This window comes from Nesoenas mayeri (genome assembly GCF_963082525.1).
Source record: "Nesoenas mayeri genome assembly, chromosome: 1".
Classification (NCBI taxonomy): Eukaryota; Metazoa; Chordata; class Aves; order Columbiformes; family Columbidae; genus Nesoenas; species Nesoenas mayeri.
The window spans coordinates 64,173,381-64,191,428 of NC_137541.1; the positions used below are offsets into that span (position 1 = coordinate 64,173,381).

The following is an 18,048-nucleotide window of genomic DNA, read 5'->3' on the forward strand; positions in this document are numbered from 1 at the left end:
TACAAGAAAGTCTTTGTTGCCATAAAATCTGTCCAGTTTTTAACAAGTGGGAACCAAACAAAACAAATTACTTCATTTTCAAATCAGTTTCTGTCCATCGTAAGAACTGTCATGAAAGTAAATTGCTAATCGAGGGTGTGCTTGACAATAAGGAAAGATGGTTAAGAAGCCCAAGTTTCACCTGGATATCTGCTGTTTCTAGGGATGAAAAGTACTGCAGTGATTTAACTGAATGTCAGACATGTCAATAACCTTTCCAAACATCTTTTGCATCAACTTAAAAGGAGACTTCTCCTGATTTGGCTTAAACTGACTAAGGACGAGTTTAAACTGAATGGAAAGAAACCACACAAACAAAATAAAAGCATCTCTGCCAAGAAAAGCACAAATGTATGCACAATTGTCTTAAAACAGTTTACTGCTCAACTCCATGCCAGTTTCTTTCAGTGGCTCTGGTGCATTTTCATCAGCTGATGTGATTGTCTTAACCCAGAAAAGGACATGGCTTATACCAAAACAACACCTGAGCAACCTTGAATACTACATTTTTCTTTGCAGGTTTTTCTGGAACTTCAAGACTAATTTTGTCTATAGAGATGGAGAATTAAAGCATACAGAATATGTAATTTGCCAAGATGAAACAGATATCTGTGGCAGATCTGGAAGCTGGATGATTCTGAGTTTAAAGCACCAGATTAGCCAGGACTGGCAACCAGGAATATATGAAGGCCAAGCAAGTAATTGGATTTTCTAAAGGTTAGGAAGGTAAGCAAGTAAAATAAACTATTCTTAGATAACATCTGGTCTGCTACCCAACATCTGGTAGCAAACTGTTTCATCTTGGAAAGTTTAAAAGGCTTACATGGACTTAATATTTTTTCCTTTTCTGATTCTTTATCCATTTAAGGATTCATGATACTGATATCACCACATTTTACCAGAACAGTTTTGTGAAGATGCTCAGTGTTTCCCTGGAACTGCGACAGCCCAGCCAGCCACTGTGGCAAAAGCAGCATATAAAAGAATCCCCATTAGAGAGGCTGACAGAGAGAAAGCGGTCAGAAATGAGCCTGCTCTTAGACATCATGTGTACTATTTGAACACCTGCTGTCTGTGCCTCCATCCGATGTATTAAACACAACAGTCGTTTCTTGCAAAACAGCTTAAGTCAGCATTTAATTCAAAACCACGGAAAAACAAGACCAACACCTGAAACTGCCACCTCTGGTGCTCTATTTAGCCTGGTCCCCTCATTTTAGCTCTCCAACTGGCCACTAGCAATACAAAAATATTACTTCTGCTCCTCCCATGTTGTCCCCTTCCCTTTCTCTGCAAAAGGACTCTTCTTTTATCACGGATTAGGCCAAAAGGGCCAAATGCTATTCAGCAAGAGCAAACCCAGCTAATCCTGCACACAGGGAAATTAATGAGGAGGCAAGTAGAGAGGCAGAAGAAGAGAACAGAGGAACACCATAAATGGCAGGAGAAAAATACAGCTGGGGCAAGGGAGAAAATAAATGATTTGAGGAAGAAAACACAGCTGAAGGGTGCTCTAGAGAATAGCTACCAGCACTGAGAGAGGTGGACAAAGTAAAAGAAACTACAGCCAAGCCAATTTATTGAGGTAAGTGCAAGAAAAGGTATTCCCGTTAGCATGTCTGGCAGGGGAGGAATGGAAATGGCAGATCTCAGTCTCAGCTTTGACAGCTTCCACTGCTTCACACTGGCCACACGTACCTTCCACCGCTTTGACCTTCTCCTCCATCTCTCTCTTCCTCTCCTCCTTCAGCAGCTGTTCCTGCTCCCTCTTCTGCACCGCTATAAGGATTTGGCGCTCCTCTTCTTCCTCCCTGCGCCTCTGCTTCTCCACTGAACTCAGCACGTTCGGGTTTACCTGCGACAAAATGATGCACCGAAAAAATGTAACGCACTGGCTTATGCAAGTCTGAGCAGAGGCAGATTTACTTTGAGCAAGTATTAAAGCAGACCTATAATGAATGGCTGAGGAAAAAATAAGAAAAAAAAAAAAGCATTTGTATATATGAATTCTCAGATGAAAAGCAACATGGAAAGAAAAGTTAGTTGTCAAGCGATGAAACCCTACTGAGGCAGGGAAAAAGGAAGGAGAAGCGAGGGGTTAGACAAACTGCTGCTCTGCCGGGATCGCACCATGTGGATTTCCCTTCTGGGCAAAGGATTCGGGCTGTTGACACTCCCACAGAACACCTCTATCCCTTCCAAATAGTGGAGTCTTGAGCTGCCAGCATGAGTAGAAAGGACTATTCTGCTATGAAACATGTAGGACTTAGGATAGTAAAAGACACTGGTACAGCCTTGTACCGAGGTATCATTTGGAGTGTTTTCCTTTCCTGTTTTAAATACTGGCCACCATATTTCTGCATGCTAATCTCTCCTGAACTAGCTCTCGCTTGCTTGTTTGGACAGTTTTCCTGCTGGGTCCCCTGACCAGTTTTCTCACTGAAGGATGCCTGGCTCTTTATTGCCATGTTTCCTCACCTCCCCACTGCCAGCAGCCTGCAAGGCTCTGTGTGACCCCACTTAGACTCAAGGCTTCCCACACCAGGGATCACCTGCTCCTATTTCTCCAGTAAAGTGCCAGATGTGTATCCGGCAGTGTGGTATTACCTTTATTAGATTAATCTAATTATAAGACAAATGAATTGGTCATCCACCAGCCACTCCCTCTTTGACTTCTGCAAGACCAAGGTACATGGTGCCTTATCAGCAGGGAGTATCGACCAGAAAAGAACAATGTACATACAGTTTTCTCCACCTTCATTTCCAGGGAATAACCAGCAACCATCACTGAGGCAGAAGGCATTTCCTGAGGATTAGCAATCAGCTGGAGTCCCTCGACTGCTGCTCAGACCATCAACTTCCCCAGGCCCATTATTAATCCCCAGAAAAAAAATCTGGCACCATGATTACTATTTTGTCCTTGTTTCATTCCATAAAAGCAGCACCTCGGAGTGTTTCGATAAATGCCTAGAGATGCTGCCTGGTTTCACTGTACCTTCATTCCCCCTCTGCCTCCCCTTTCTGTACACAGCACTGCCCTACAATCTCCCCCTGCAGCTCTCCGTGGATGAGCATCATGTATTATGTCCCTGTCTCCAGCAGCAACAATATGCTAAGACAACTACGTTTCAACCACCAAAAGCCAGAGAGAAGTGTCCAAAAAAGCATGATGGGACCCCTGATGACATCAGGGACATCCTGCATTTTGGGACACAGTGGACAGAAAAGCACTTATTGTGTGCTGATCCTTTTTAGGCAAACCCAAATAGCACAAGGGAACTCTGCCCATGTATTTTTTTCTTCTTCAGATCTTTGACAAATACTAGTACTTCACTCTTCTACTGCTTTCCTAGGGAAACCATCTCATGAGTCCACACACCTTTTAGATCAGCCAGCTTCTCCTCACATTTGGTCTAGAGTTAATTTCTCATCCCCTCATTCCATCCAATTATTTCTAGTTACGCTCTTCTGGGCAAGCATAAATTCTCCTCTTCTTCAGCCACATTCCAGCCTTTATGGGCTGTCTCAGACACTTACACAAAACTCCTGTGTTTCTGTAATTAGGTTAAATGTTTCCTTATAAAGCAATTCTTCCAGCTCCCTAATTATTCCAGTTACCTCTCTCAGATCTTTCCTCCAATTGATCAATATCCAAACACCAGAATGCCCAGAACTGAAACTGCTATGCCAAGTACAAGAGGTTAAGAACGTACAGAATCAGGTTCTACATTTCCACTTCCGATGCTTTTCATATCCATTTCTCTTAATTGCTCTGCCATCTGATTTCCTACTCATGCACTGCAAACTACTTCCTTTCAGGCCAGATCTTGACCATTGTCAGTTTTCCCTCAACTTTCTTGATTAATCTTCAAATTGCAGTAGGAATCAAGAGTCAGGTTCTGCAGCAATTAGGAAGAGAAAGAGGTGAGCAGAAACCAGCCACCAGAAGTTGGTACACCAGGATATTTTATTGAGGATGTGACCATCAGCCTTTCGATTCTCCAGCCCATAGATCTAAGCCAGACTGGCATGCCACACTAATTTCTTCAATGGTTGGTGCACAGGTTAGTCCCTCCCCTTCCCTGGATTCATACAGCTTCCATCATTCATGTCCTACAGAAACAGGTACACAACATCCAAGCCACAGTGCTCACACCAGGACCTCTCTAAGCCTGCTGGGCGCATTCAACACCTTGTACTGGAATGGCGCAACACAGAATCCACAGCACATTCCCCATCAAACCACCACAAATACGGCATCGACAAAGCAACGGGACAATTTGAAGCAAAGGAGAGGATATCATCCTAGCAGATCCAGAAAGATAAGACAAGGGAAAAGCAGAAAGCACAAGCGCAGTGCAGTAACCACCAGGGACTGCAGCAGGTGCCCACAACAATGGCACTCTCTCCCTGCAGTGCTTGCAGGGCAGCAGCAATGCTGACACAGGCTTTTCAAGATGCTTCAGACATAGAAAAAATGTGATTTTCAGAGATAACAACTGCCTGGCATCCCACTTAAACCTATGGAGGATGAAGGTTCTCAACTCAGTTTAAAAAGTCAGCAAACACAAACTCCTGCTAGATGTGATGGAAGCAGATGCCTATCGGGACAATAAGAATAATAAGAATATGAACCAAACACAAGTGAAACTTCCTTCCTAACCAAAGAGGTGGCAAAGAGACATTTCTTCAGCTTCCCTTCTACTTGAAGGATAAAAACCACTCCTTGCATCTGTGACCGTGGCATCACCACCTCCTTCCCTCCGCCAGAGAGCACTCCAGGACACAACATCACTGCCTTCTCCCCCCGGGACCCCAAAAGGGTCAAACTTCTGCCTTTTGCTTTGCTCTCCAGACAGTGGGTATCAGGCTTCAGGAGCAAGAGGCCAGGAGGCACGGATGCCCCAGGCGCCCCGGCCCCTCGCCCTCCAAACCTTCCCTGCTCCAGTTTCCACGGCGCTGCCCTAATGAGGGTGCTGCTCAGGCGGCTCTTTAATGAGGAGCTAATCTGAACCACCTGTTGAGAAATCCTCCACAGGATTAGGAGCCTACAGAGAAGTTATATCTCGGACCGATGCGGCATCCAGCTCGCGGAGCCGAGAGGAAGGGGTCACCTCTGCACTGGGCTGAAGTTTTCTCCCCCAGACTCGCCTGCTGCCCACTCCTCGCTCGGCAAACAAGCCATCAGACATGCTGGCACCTTCCCTGGCTCCCCTGTGACAGGGATGACTGCCACGTCCTGCTGGGGAGCCACCGCCAGCGTCCCCATGCTCATGCTGGCTGGCTCCCCATGCCTCAGCACAGCGGGTGCTGGGAGGGCCCCCCACTCGCTGGAAACGTTTCACTGGCCCAAAGGCAGCAATTAACAGCCCTCTGCTGCCGCAGACCTGGAGCACCTGCGGTACTGATTAGCATCATTCAGGCTCCATGTGTTTCCCACTCCCCTCCTCCTCTGGGATTTCTGTTGCCTGTGAACAAACACGTGTCCCTGTGCTTCCTGCATGGTGGGCTTTGCAGAGAGCAATTCTATCCCCAAACTGACCACTGCTGGGGTCTTATTTTCCTCTCGGCAGGCTTTCATCTGCAGTATGATGAGAGGTTCTTCCTTCCTTTTATTTATCTATTCTAAGTAATTATATTTATTGCAGACAACTGTACTTTCTCCTTTGTTTTGTGGGAACCCCTGACCCTGGCTCACGTAGAATATTCCCTGCAGTTTAATTTCCAAGGGTTTGACAAAACACCAGGTAACTACATTTTCATTACATCTACAGCAAGAGATTATGCCACGGCCTAATAGAATCAAACCCATTTTTTCCTCCAAAGCTAATCCCGTGTTGCCTGACCGATTGCTTTGGGTAGCAATTGCCAGTTCAAAGACTCCCCATCTCCACCATACCATGCCTCTGGCTGTGCCAACGTGACTGTTGGGGGCTGTGTGGTGAACTGGATCAGAAAGCTGATCTTTTGTTAAAAATAACCCTGACCAAAGAAAAAGGTTATATTTAACTCTAGTCATTTTCCTGGGTTTGGTTCACTGCACAGACCCACAAGCAGCAGTGCTGTTACGCTGACGGGGTGGAGAGGAGATGAGGGTGAAGAGGCATGGAAAGAGCCGTTTCAGTCGACAAGGCTGCAGTTTGATAAGCATTTCTTTAAGCAGCCTAAATTGTGACTTCCATTTCCAGCTGACCCCCTCCTAGCTCAGCTCCATACTGCATCAGTCATTCTTCTCTCCCTCTGCGCTATCTATACCCTCATGTGTTTGCAGCCTCACGTTTTCCCCTTGGCTGAATTTCTGTCATTTCCCTTTGTAAGCCGGTTCTTCTAGCTCTCTCATCCTTCTTCAACTTTTCTTTGAACTGCCTCGAATGTGCCAGCACTTTCATTGAAGTGGAATTCCCCAGACTGAGTGCAGATTTCCATATGCAGCTGCACTGGAGTCTGCGGCAGCTGCGAGGCCAGTTACCTCTGCGATGCAGAGGGCAGCACCTCCCTGCTCGCCATAGAAACCCTGAGTGTCAGCCTGCCTTTGACGGGCATTACCACCCATCTCTCTTTCAGCACAAGCACTTTCAAACTGATTCCTTCCCACTGAATAGCGATGCTGCGGTTTATTTTTTTTTCCCCCAGGAGGCATCTGCTCTCACCTCCCTCCGTTGTCCTCCCCCTCGCACTCCCCCCCTCACCTCCTGCTTGATTGGTTTGATGGGCTGATGGTCAGACATCCACCTGGGAGAAAACTCTGTCCGCTGCAGACGCTTCTCCTGAAACAGGGTTGAGAGTTGAGGGAAGGAAAAAGAGAGTGGAGGAAATTAGGGCACATCAGAGATAGTGGCAGGAGAAACTCTGGGGGTTAGAAGTGACCATGAAATCCCTATTAGCTTTACAAGGGTCGCAAACAAGCAAACTGAACTCAATCCAAGAACATCATGCTGATTGCAGAGTACATTTTACAAAGCCATCTAGCCGAAGGATCCCGTTCCAAATCTGTCCCACCTGAAAACATTCAGTTGACGGACAATACCCTTCGGAGTTTCAGGGCTTTGAGGTAGCAGCTGAAGAGGACTTAGCTAGGACAGCTGAAGCAGCCACTGCCCCTTCAGCAGAGCTGGCTGTGAAACGGCAGTAAAAGTGGAATCAGAGGCAGTTTGCATAGAAAAGCTAGGCTGTAAATCACCACAGTTCAAAAGCAGACAGAGATTCCCTGCTAGCAGAAAAGGGACACAGAAGTTGGCTGAAGACAGTAACCCCTTCAGACATCCTACCTACGCTGCTGTGCAATCATGAACCAGAATCCTTAATTATCAACCCTAGCACTGCCGCTCCATGGAGGAGAGTCTTTCTCCCCATAAACAAGCTGAACAGCCCCCACGTCCACAACACTTGCAGGCTGGACCTGGGGGGAGCAGGATGGGGTGACAGACTGCTTGGATTTAGCTCTCCTTCCATCAGCAAACGTCCATGCTCTTGGAAGCGGTCAAAGAGAGGTAAACAGGATGTCATGTCTCCTCACCTTCTGTGCAATCATGTTGCAGATCTCCGGCAGGAAGTCTTCACTCAAGAGTTTGTAGAGCTGCCGCTCTCTAAGGGAAGTCCTCTCTCTGAAGCTCTCTGTGACCTGCCTCCACTCCTCTTCCGTCTGACACAGCAGCCACCATGTCCCACGGCCAGGCCCTTGGGACCCTTCAACAACATGAAAGGATGTTATCTCCACAGCAGTTATGACTAACAACTTTTCTTTATCCCTTCTGCTATCCTCAGGGCTTGGCAAGAGCAACAGATATGGCCAATGGCCGCTGCTATGAGAAACATGTTTTTCATGTAGATCCAAAGCTCTCTTGATCCACCAGCAGCACTGCTGACTCCCCATGTGACACCGAGAGGGATGCCAAGACACAAAGGAAGTACACAGGTAAAGAAGTAATGGTGGTGCTTTGCAACACATGGGTAGCGTGACACCCCTGTAGCAAGCCTCCATTCCAGTTATGATGGACCAGAGAGAAGGATTTAATTTGTTTCTTATAATGGAGGCTGTCAGCCAGAGCAGGACATAGGGTAATGCAAATGTCTGATTCAGTCTGGCAGCAGAATAAAAACATTGAAAATTAATGTTATTTGAAATAAGCCAATTTTTTTTATTTATTTTTTTTATTTTTTTTTTGCACTGAAAACCTTTGCTGCGGTGAATAAAACCTCCTGTTCTCCCCAAATGAAACATTTTGTTTGCAGGCACTTGAAAGAGACGAAAAGGAAGTGAAGGATGGGCTTCATCGGGCTGCCAGATGAGGGGGAAGTTCCAAAAGTTCACATCCCATCCCTGCTCCATCCAGAGTGGGATCTGAAGCAGATCTCCCACTGCTCTGAAGCATGTCCCAACTACCAAGACACTCCGAACTGTTCCGCCTTGTGTGAAACATTTGAATATTAATTGCGGAGGAAGGACTCTCTCGTGTGGTGGTTGGAACACCCACCTGGAGAGGGGGAATGTGGTTCCTGCTCGGCAAATGTTTACACAGAGCGGAGAAGCCTCATGGGTTGCAACTTGCATGCTTTTGCCCTGGGACGCTCTGTAAGCAAAAAAGGTTGTGGCCCATTTTTGGGGAGGGGGAAGATGTTGGTTGAAATTCCTTCAGACTGAGGGGTTCTCAGCTCCCTCTACACTCTTCTAGAGCTAACCACAGGCTACTGGAAAGAAAGCAAGGGTCAGCACCCCCACTGGCAGATGTCACGTAGCTTCTCACCACATTTTCAAGCAAATTAACTATGAAAAATATAAAGAAGCAAAAGCCAGAGCCCTTTTCTCTCTGACCCTGACCCTTTTGTGGATTTGAGCTGCCAGCAGCTCCAGCACATGAGCTCTCTGCCCCAGGAAGGCTGGAGAGCTGCAGCCTCCTTCCAGCCACATCCCCTCTCATTGGCAACCTCCGTGCCGGGGTAGTGGCCCAGAGCAAGCACAGGCCAGCTCCAGGTCACAGGCCAGCATACAGCTTAACCTGCCCTTGGCTTTGGCTCCAGTTAACGTACTGGGGACTGGTAACTGAGATGGTGAATGATCTGATAAAATCCCCAGCCCCTCACTCACTCTGCTCCTGTTTTGCTGCCCAGCTCTGGAGCAGCTGCTAGGAAATCTGAAGAGAAAGGGTGTAGGGAAGGAGGCACAGGAAAGGAATTGCGGGCTGAGCCTCAGGGTTATGTGGAAGCCAATGCATCCTCATGTATGAGAAGCGAGTCCCAGGCCCCTCAGACTCAGATTCCCGTTATGTTGCCAACTCTCTTTCTCTGCTTTCCTCGGTAACCCTTAGGTGGGAATCCCCAAGCCATCATTCACAGTGTTCAGTCACCCAGTGATCACTGGGAAGGAGAGGTGAGGAGAATCAAAAATGGTCTTCCTTCCCTATCTTGGCATCACTCAGCCCACACTCTTCCCAGTCGGAAAAAAATGCACTCGCTACAAACATGGGCTTGTGTTCACCTCATCCCTGGAGGAGCAAGGGCCATTCACGGCCCATTTCCATCAACTTCAGTGAGTAGGTGGGCCCCTAAGGCCTAGTGTAATCCAATACATTACATTTCTTCATCCCAAACTAATCCATGATAAGATAGGAAGCCCACAGGTGCGCAGGCTCCCAGCTGCAAGGAAGCCTCTGACGCCAACCCCTCCTTCCAAACTCAGCCCCAACCACCATCAGAAAGACTCTCCCTTTCCGGAGAAAGGCATTTCTCTGGACTTTGATAATTTAAGAGCAGTGTTAGCTGATGGTATCAACCCTGACCCGGCAAAATCTCTTTACCATTTCTTATCTGAGTCTCACGGATTAGCAAGTTCTCTTCTGCCTTCTCCCTACAAAAAAAGAAAGAGGAGTGATACAATAAATACATTACTTCACATCATCAAAATGTAGGCGCTTATGAGGAGAAGAATGGGGGATGCAGCAATGATCAAATACACAGCAAAGCCATGGAAAAAAACAGCATGAAGAACACATGTTCAATATATATATTGACATATATATTTATCATAGCCTTATAAAATTCTAAGAAGTGAAAGGTGCAGGCTGGAGTTGGGCAAGGACTGTATTTCAGTTCTTATGGGAAACATCCCAGAATCTATACTGACTCAAGTGGCCAGGATTTTTGGCTTCAAGCGCTATCCGGTGAAAGCTTTCTTTATCAGGAGCATATCCCTTAGCGCTGCACCGGGGAACTGTATCCGCAGTGAGGCAGTTAGAAGACTGATACCCACTCTTTCACCCAACTTCGCTTCCAGCTCAGTCAGAATTTTCTTTGGAGAGTGATCAAAGCAGCCACCAAGTCTGAGCTTGCTTCACTTCAATGATGCATTGAAATTATGGCTGCACGATATATACATAGTTATTGGGGGAACCCCAGAAGTACATTATACTTCCCTCTGGGAACATATGTATTTTATGTCTATTGCAGGAACAACCTTTCCATACCTCAGCATATTTTCTTCCAGTAGTTTTTTCCGCTTTGGGGGTCGCCCTCTTCTCTTGCCTGTTTTGCCAGGAACATTTGAGGTGTTTGTCTGGCCCCCGCATCCCCTGTAAAATGGCAAAACCACCATGAAATATCTGCTGAGCAAGGGAACTGCAGCTGGCAGTAGGGGAGAAGGGCAGGGAAATCAGAACAGCTGCTAGAACCCAACCAAAGAAGGGATTAAATCAGAGCAGCAACAGGACAGGGAAGGGAGGAGAGGAGAGATTCCCACTCTCTGGGAGTCTGATCTGGGAGCCGCCGGCACGGTGTGGGGCAGACAGGGAGGAATGCGGTGGGGCAGGCAGCATCGCTCCCACAGCAGGCTCTCCTGGTGCCACAAAGGCTACAGGCTGGCTCCCACACAATGCACGACACGGGGCAGCTCGCAGTCTGCTTGGCAACTCCAGTCTCGCCCCGAATCACCCCAGCCCTCTCTCAGGCCCCCCCCGCTGCCATCCCCGACACAACAGCAGTCAGACGGAGTCCGCTCCAGCCAGGCTGGCTGCGCTGTGCCCCCCCTCGCCCCCTGCACCCAGACACGGGGGGATATGGGGTGAGGGGGGACTGTTACCTGTCTGGAGCCAGCTCTCCGTTGGGTTTCCCCTGCACCGGGTCCTCCTTGTACATCCGTGTGCCGTAGAAGTACCAGTACAGGGCACCGCTGCTGTCCTCGCCCAGCGGCTCCACGCGGAGGCTGTCGGCGTCCAAGCCCTGCGCCCACCGAGAGCCCCCCGACAGACGGTGACAAGTTGAAAAGCAGCCACATTGTCACACAAAACATGACGACACCCCTCAGCGAACACCTCCCTCCGTCCTCCCCTCCCATCGTGCCACAGCAGCAGTACAGCTGCTCCTCCAGGCCAAGCTGGGAAAATGTTACTCCAGGGGGAAAGTGACGTTCGCTCTCTGTCCAGGGAGGGATTTAAGATTGGCATCACTAATTTGAATGGCCTCTCTCATTTTAACATTTCATCTCTGGTGCTCCTGACAGGGAAGGTCTAATTAGTGCAGCAACAGTCACACACAGCCCTGAAAAGCTCCCTCCCCCCTCCCTGCCACCACCCTTCCCCCAGCTCCCCCAGTAAACTGCAGCCCCATCCTTTCATCTCGCACCATCCCTCAGCAAGGCGGCCTCGGCTCTCGCAGCCCTGCCATTACAGTTGGAGCATCTCCAAATTCACTCTTTGAAGGAAGAGTAGCCGATGAAGCCAATTTACTTTGCGGCTCCTGTGTTACAAATGCATCTGCGCATGGCAAGGGCCCCCTGAGCCGTCTTGCATGCTTGCCTTGAGTCCTCTACAAGGCAGGGGAGGAGATGGGGAACTGCTGATCCACCACACTTCCACTGAGCACCTGGCTTTAAAATACACTTAATAGCATCAACCTTTCTCTTCACTGATCTAGCCCAGGTCCTGCAGCCGCCCCATTTCGCCCTTCCCTGCTACCCAAAGCACCTTGAGGAGGTCAAAGACATCATCTGCATCGAGGCGGTAGTCACAGAGGCGGTGCAGGATCTCAACGCGGGTGCGTAGAGGCAGCTCCTGGAAGGTGGACTCCCGCAAAGGGTTGGGTTTCCCTTCCTCCAGCTCCCAGCGGTAGTTGATGATGTCTTCCAGGTAGCTGTGAAACGTCTGGGATCTAACCAAGGAAACAAAGTCCCAGACACTCACTGTAGTTCACCATGGCAGATGCACCTGGTGTGACCGAGTGATTCGAACAAACACTACAGAGACAGCTGACGAAGGACATCCGTGCCCCACAACAGCTATGGTTAACTGCAGCTCTGTAACTCAGGTTCCCAAAACCCAGTATCTCATTGCAACGCAGTGGGATTGCACATTATACACAAACTGCTCATGGGACATTGCATTATTGTTATTTCTTTCCAAGCTGAAAGAACAAGCTCAATATGATCTTGCCTCAGCCCCATCCCCTTTCTATCCCAATGGGCAGTGTCTTGAGCGAGCACAGACATCAGCTCTTAAATAAACCACAATGGAATGATGCTGATGAGCCTGATTCCTTTCCACCTCTCCCCATTTCATGCATGGACCCTCTTCTTCAGCTTTCCATTTGCTTCTCACATCCATCACTGTCCAGCCCTGCTCCTCTCTCTACCTCTTAGGCAGTATTTCTGTCCTAGTTCAGCGGCTTGAAACTTTCCATAGTTGCCTCTGCCATGATCATCTCCTTGTTGCTCTACTGCTGTGTGCTTCCCAATTTGTGGCCCAAATTCTCCTCTTCCTCTGTCCCCAAAGCTGCTGCCACTTTCTGCTCATTCCTGCATCAGTATCTCTGGCAGGACATCTGCACAGCTTGATTAGTGCATGTGGCTTAGACCCTGCCCCACAACAAGGCTCATTCCCATCATGAGTGTACCTCAGCCTCAAGGACTCTCTACTCTCTAGTCTCCCAGAAGACGAAGCTGAACACTTGAACTCTTCATAAACACTGCTATTAAAACTGCCTTTCTCATTTGCTAGCTGGGCCACATAAAGTCCTCCTCTCATTGCCAGCAGTTCACCATATAAATCCCAAGGAAACACACATTTCTTACCATCATCTGGCACTGAGGGTAAATGTCCCCATTTGACACACCTTAGATTGCTGATGGGGCTTAAGGCTAAAAGAACTCCTGTCTATATTTTAATGAGACTGCAGTCCTTATTCTGACTGCTGAAAATCTCAGGTGAGGGAATGAAAAAAGTGCTGGTGAGGCTGTGTGTCCCTAAATATAGAAGTTTCTTAAGATCTGTCCATGTCACTTGGAGCCCTGAGCCTTGCCAGGCTCTCTCAGCCTGCTGGAGTTGTGTACGCTGAGAGAAGCAATGGGAGACTCCCCTGTGCCCCAGCCATTCTTGCACACACGGGAAGTCCATATGCCGGCAAGAACACCACTGGGTACACATTCCCACCAGCTCTCAAAAAGGCAGCTCAACTTGATAGGTTTTTGGCACAAACAGATTACTCTGTATGATTAATGGAACCATGCCAGTGCTACAGAATTGCATTTGCCTGAGAAATTGCTAACTACTACAAAAGCTATTAGTTTTAAACAAATAGATAGAAGAGTGCGATCCAACTGGAATAAGATTGTTAAAAGTCATCAAGAAGTTTAGCTGTTACACAGGGGGCTTCACTCATTTGGTAGAGACTGGACTTTGTTGCATGGACCATGACTGGACAGTGACTGCAAGAATAGATGCTGCATGATTCCTCAAGCCATGGCAGCATTCTCCTTCCTCCTTGAGCAGAGAGAAGTTGATGCCACCACCCTGCAGATCACCCCCCACCACCTCCTTCTTTCTGACGTCAAACACAAGCTGACCTCCCAGAGATAACTCCTCTCAGCAGATGGGCATTACCAGCCATTCGGTTGTATTTAACAACAGATGCTTGAATGCACCTAGATCTACTGCCTTCTGCAAGCCTGGAATTTGCTCTTTTCTGTGTACACAAGCAAAGCATCAGTATTTCCAAGTGTCATTGTTTTGCCCCACTAATATCGGCAATCAAAGAAATACGACTTGAAACGGTCCCTTACACTCACAAAGTTCAGTCAACACAACAAAGGAGGATTGGTTTATGAAGCAATTTCTGTACTGTCACAGGTGCTAATTTTACAGTGAAAACTACAGCAACTATCCTTTTTTACAAATGAAACGTTCGGTGCAGAGCACACCTACCTGAAGTGGCTGTGCATTCCCACAGTGCCTTCCTCATGTACCTTACGACCCAATCCAACTTCCCACAAGGACTTAAACTTGTCAAAAAGTAGGATTCTAAATTCTCTTTATAGACTTCTTATCTTTAGGAGTGCTATTTCATCATACACAGCTAAAATGCCAGATATTTACTGAAGACATTGGATCAAAACAAAAAAAGACATTCATTGCATAATGGCAATGACTGTAAGCTCTCAGAGAACATCCAAGTTTCAGAACCCCAAGTTCGGTTGTTCAGCTCTGTCAGAGCTCAAGGTTAGAAGATTATTTCATCAGATCTGATATAGCTCTGGCTATTTCCAATAAAATTGACTGAAAAGGCAGTTTCCCTAGGATTCTGAAAAACTCGTGGGTGACATGAAATGCCAGGAAGAAGCAACAGAAGTAGCAGGGCTTTAGTTGTTCCTACTTTTCTGGTTAATTTTTTTTCTACCAAAAAAAGGGAAAAGTATGGCTCAGACATTTACTTTTACCACTTGCACGAGTTGACTTATCTTGCTCTACCATTTTGTTTGCTTTCAAAGAAAACTGAACCAGGAAGCCGTTCAATTCCAGAAGACCATTTCAAATCTTTGCCTATGTAACTCTCATTCCCCCTGGGGACTGGCTCTGTTGACTTAACCGATTTGGTGTGAGTTTGGCTTTCACCTAAGTGGCTAACACTAGAAATTTCCGCCGTCCACCCAGTGTCCAATACATTACAAGCTCTGTCCACAAGGGTACTTTGAGTTCCTACTCCCATCAATTTTCAAAGACAGCTACTGCGCATTTGTCGCTTTGAATAAGGATAGAAATGAGAACCAGAGATGGAAACCAGATGTCTCAAGGCATTCCCAATCACTCTCAGTCTTACCCAATTTATATTTTCCCTCTTCCCTGGGGCCAGCCTCTTTCCTCCAGACCAATTTGGGGTGCTCCTCTTCAACCTGTCTGCCACACCTACTGTTGGTCTCACTTAGCCTGTCTCTATTAAATTTCCCTTTGAAAAAGGTTTCCTTAACAGGCCTCCTGGTTTGCATAAGAAAATCTGCAGGGAGCACAGCAATCTGCGAGATCTGCCCTTGGGGTTCTTCCCTGTGCAAAGCAGAAATGCTCAGAACTCTTTAGCATTATCCATACAATTCAAAACCAAGAATGAGACAGACAGACCTGGATGCACTGTGTCAAATATCCTTTTTTCAAGCTTACAAACAGGACAGTGATATACCTATAGGTGTGGCAAGTCCTACAGCATCTGCTGCACCTGAGAACATCCAAAAACCCTTTTGTAGGTGGGAAGAAGGCAGGAATGAGATCACTGAGTTGAGGTGACAGAAGTAGCTCTTCTCCTGAGGTTCTCAGCATAACTGAGACTTGTAACAACACTTGACCAACAGAGGCGATGTTAAGTCAGTAATATCCTTTCTCTACAAACTGAAGTATTCCTAAAGACAATGGACGGGTACACAAACACATTCTATCTCAGGGCATGTATCCAAAGGAAAATCAACTCTCCCCCGAAAGTAAACTGGGGCTTCTGGAAACAATAATACAAAAGTGTCAGACCACAAGCCACAATGGTTGTCACTGTATCTCAACCACGTCTACCACCTCCTGTCATACAGCAAAAGCATCTTCTGTACAGCTCATTAACCAAGGGAAACCATTACAGAGATCACCTACAAGAGGTCAGAGAAGTTACCCTGGAGTACTCAGTAACTATGAAACTTCAGCCTTCCCACAGACTCTCAACCTCACTAACCTCCGCACCATTAATATTTCAGAAAACTAAGACAAAGTTTCCCTCAGTTGTCACAATGTCCCCCTGTTTTGCAGATGCCACCAGATACGCAAAGCAATTTGGATAGTTGTAGTGGGGAAGTGGTGGAATAGCACATGTGTATCTATATGATACATACCAGATGGATGCAGGTGACTTCTCATGAGCCCAATGCAATTTCTTCATCTTGCCCCTGACTGTGCTCTGAAACCACAGGGTCATTCTCAGAGGTTCCTATCTTTTTTTTTTGCAATTATTAGAAAGGAAGCCAAAGCTGAATCACACCTGTGGTTGAAAGTTTTAACCATACACTGCAGACATCTACATATACAGAAGGAAATCTGAGGCACAGGGAAGGACACGACCCAGCACATCAGTGTCCAAGGGAAGGCATAGCTGCAGACAATCTACAAGAGTACCAGCGAGGTTACAGCTCAAGTCGCCTGTGATCTTTAGTAGCAGCTGCAAAAAAATCAGAGCATAAAGAAGATAGGAGCAAGTTGAAGGAGGGGCATCTCCCAGACATGGGTATCAGCATCCAGAACAGTCAGAGAAATTATGCACCCCGTTGAGAGCCCAGTGCCGCAGCCCCCGACACCTGCCACCCAAGGAGGGGGTTTCCCTGTGCCACAGGAGAGGGGGGCTGAGGAATCCTCCCCCTGCCTGCACGTCCCAATTCAGCAGCCTGCCTCTGTGGTGAGTTCCCCTGCTCACAGAAGAGGCATCCTTCCCACCACCCAAGGTTTTAATGCACAGGGCCACACTGCTGTTGGAAGCAGAAGCTTGGCCAGCTCACAGAGCGAGCCCTCATCCTGCTCTCATCACCATGCCCAGCTTCCTAGAGAGGCTCCTTTGGAGACCTCTGGAAGAGAGAGCAAAAATTTTGCAGGGTTGACAGGATATATGGAAAAACTTTGTTGGAGCTTCTGGTATGCATGCTTGAGACAGCTGCATCTAGAGACCTCAGCCCCACAGGCACCTTGCAGAGCAAACTCAATGTAAAATGCCTTCCGGGTGAGTCCAGCACTGTTGAGGCTGGAATTATGTGTAAACACAAACACTTCTTTTATTTTTTCTTTTCTTTTAAATCCTTGTGCCCAGAGGAAGCAGAGCGACTTGTGCTTTTAGTTTTAAAGTCTCCAAAGTAAATCAAACCTTGGCTAGGAAACTGTAAACAAAATCAAGCCAAGAAAACCAAAAGCAAAAACAAACACTGACTCAGTAAGAGAGTCCCTGTGTCAATCTGCACTTCCCGCAGGCAGGGTGCCATGGCCCGAGTGTGGAATTACTGTCACAGCACACTTCCCTATCTGCTCTATTGCTGCCAAGTTTGTTACAAGCTCCCCCTCTTTACTCCCCTTAAAAAAAACCCCACAAATCAAACAACAAACCTAAAAACCATCACACAAAACCCTCAACCCTGTGGGAATAAAAACTGGATTAAAAGAAACATTAGGGTAAGGAGTTGGAAATATTGGAGACAGAAATCTCTCAGTGATGCTCAGATACTGCTGGCACACACAGATAAGCCTTCTGAAAGTTCAGATGCCAAATAATTGCCTGGACCCGCTAGCTAGAATATCTGTCATGTTGACAGTGTTTTAAGTCTCTTGTTTCATTTAATTTACAAAATGCAACGGAAGAATAAATACTGGAACACTCTTGAGCTGAAACTGCTGGGAAAATGGCAAGCCTGACCTATGTCCAATCGCAGACAGAATATTGTTCTGTACTTAAGCTTCAAACCAAGAACCTTGACAAAACTAGAGGATGACAGAGAGCAGGAACAAAAATAGGCCACCTCCACCTCCTGCCCAAGAGTAGTATGAGGGAGAAACATGGAAAACAAGATTGGCAGAGCTCAGCCTTTCCCTCAAAGACTATTTAAACAGGAATATAATTACTCTTGTAGTTCCTTTTACAGAGTTAGCCAGTAAGAAAAACAATAGAGGTGATACTTCTGTCTGGTAAAAGCTTTAAAAGCTGAACAAAACTTGGATTTCCTCAGCAACCCAGCAGAAGCAT

At 47.1% G+C, this 18,048-nt stretch overlaps 1 protein-coding gene across 1 annotated transcript in view; it reads right to left on the reverse strand.

Moving 5' to 3' along the window:
• Positions 1-18,048, reverse strand: part of CECR2 (CECR2 histone acetyl-lysine reader) — a gene marked incomplete at its 5' end in the record, with an annotated part of 98,261 nt that overhangs the window by 12,340 nt on the left and 67,873 nt on the right. The window contains 7 exons of the mRNA XM_080349117.1: positions 1,738-1,894; positions 6,729-6,806; positions 7,556-7,725; positions 9,834-9,883; positions 10,500-10,604; positions 11,111-11,250; positions 11,994-12,177. Coding sequence (XP_080205243.1) covers positions 1,738-1,894; positions 6,729-6,806; positions 7,556-7,725; positions 9,834-9,883; positions 10,500-10,604; positions 11,111-11,250; positions 11,994-12,177 — 884 coding nt within the window. The remainder of the gene's footprint in view (positions 1-1,737; positions 1,895-6,728; positions 6,807-7,555; positions 7,726-9,833; positions 9,884-10,499; positions 10,605-11,110; positions 11,251-11,993; positions 12,178-18,048) is intronic.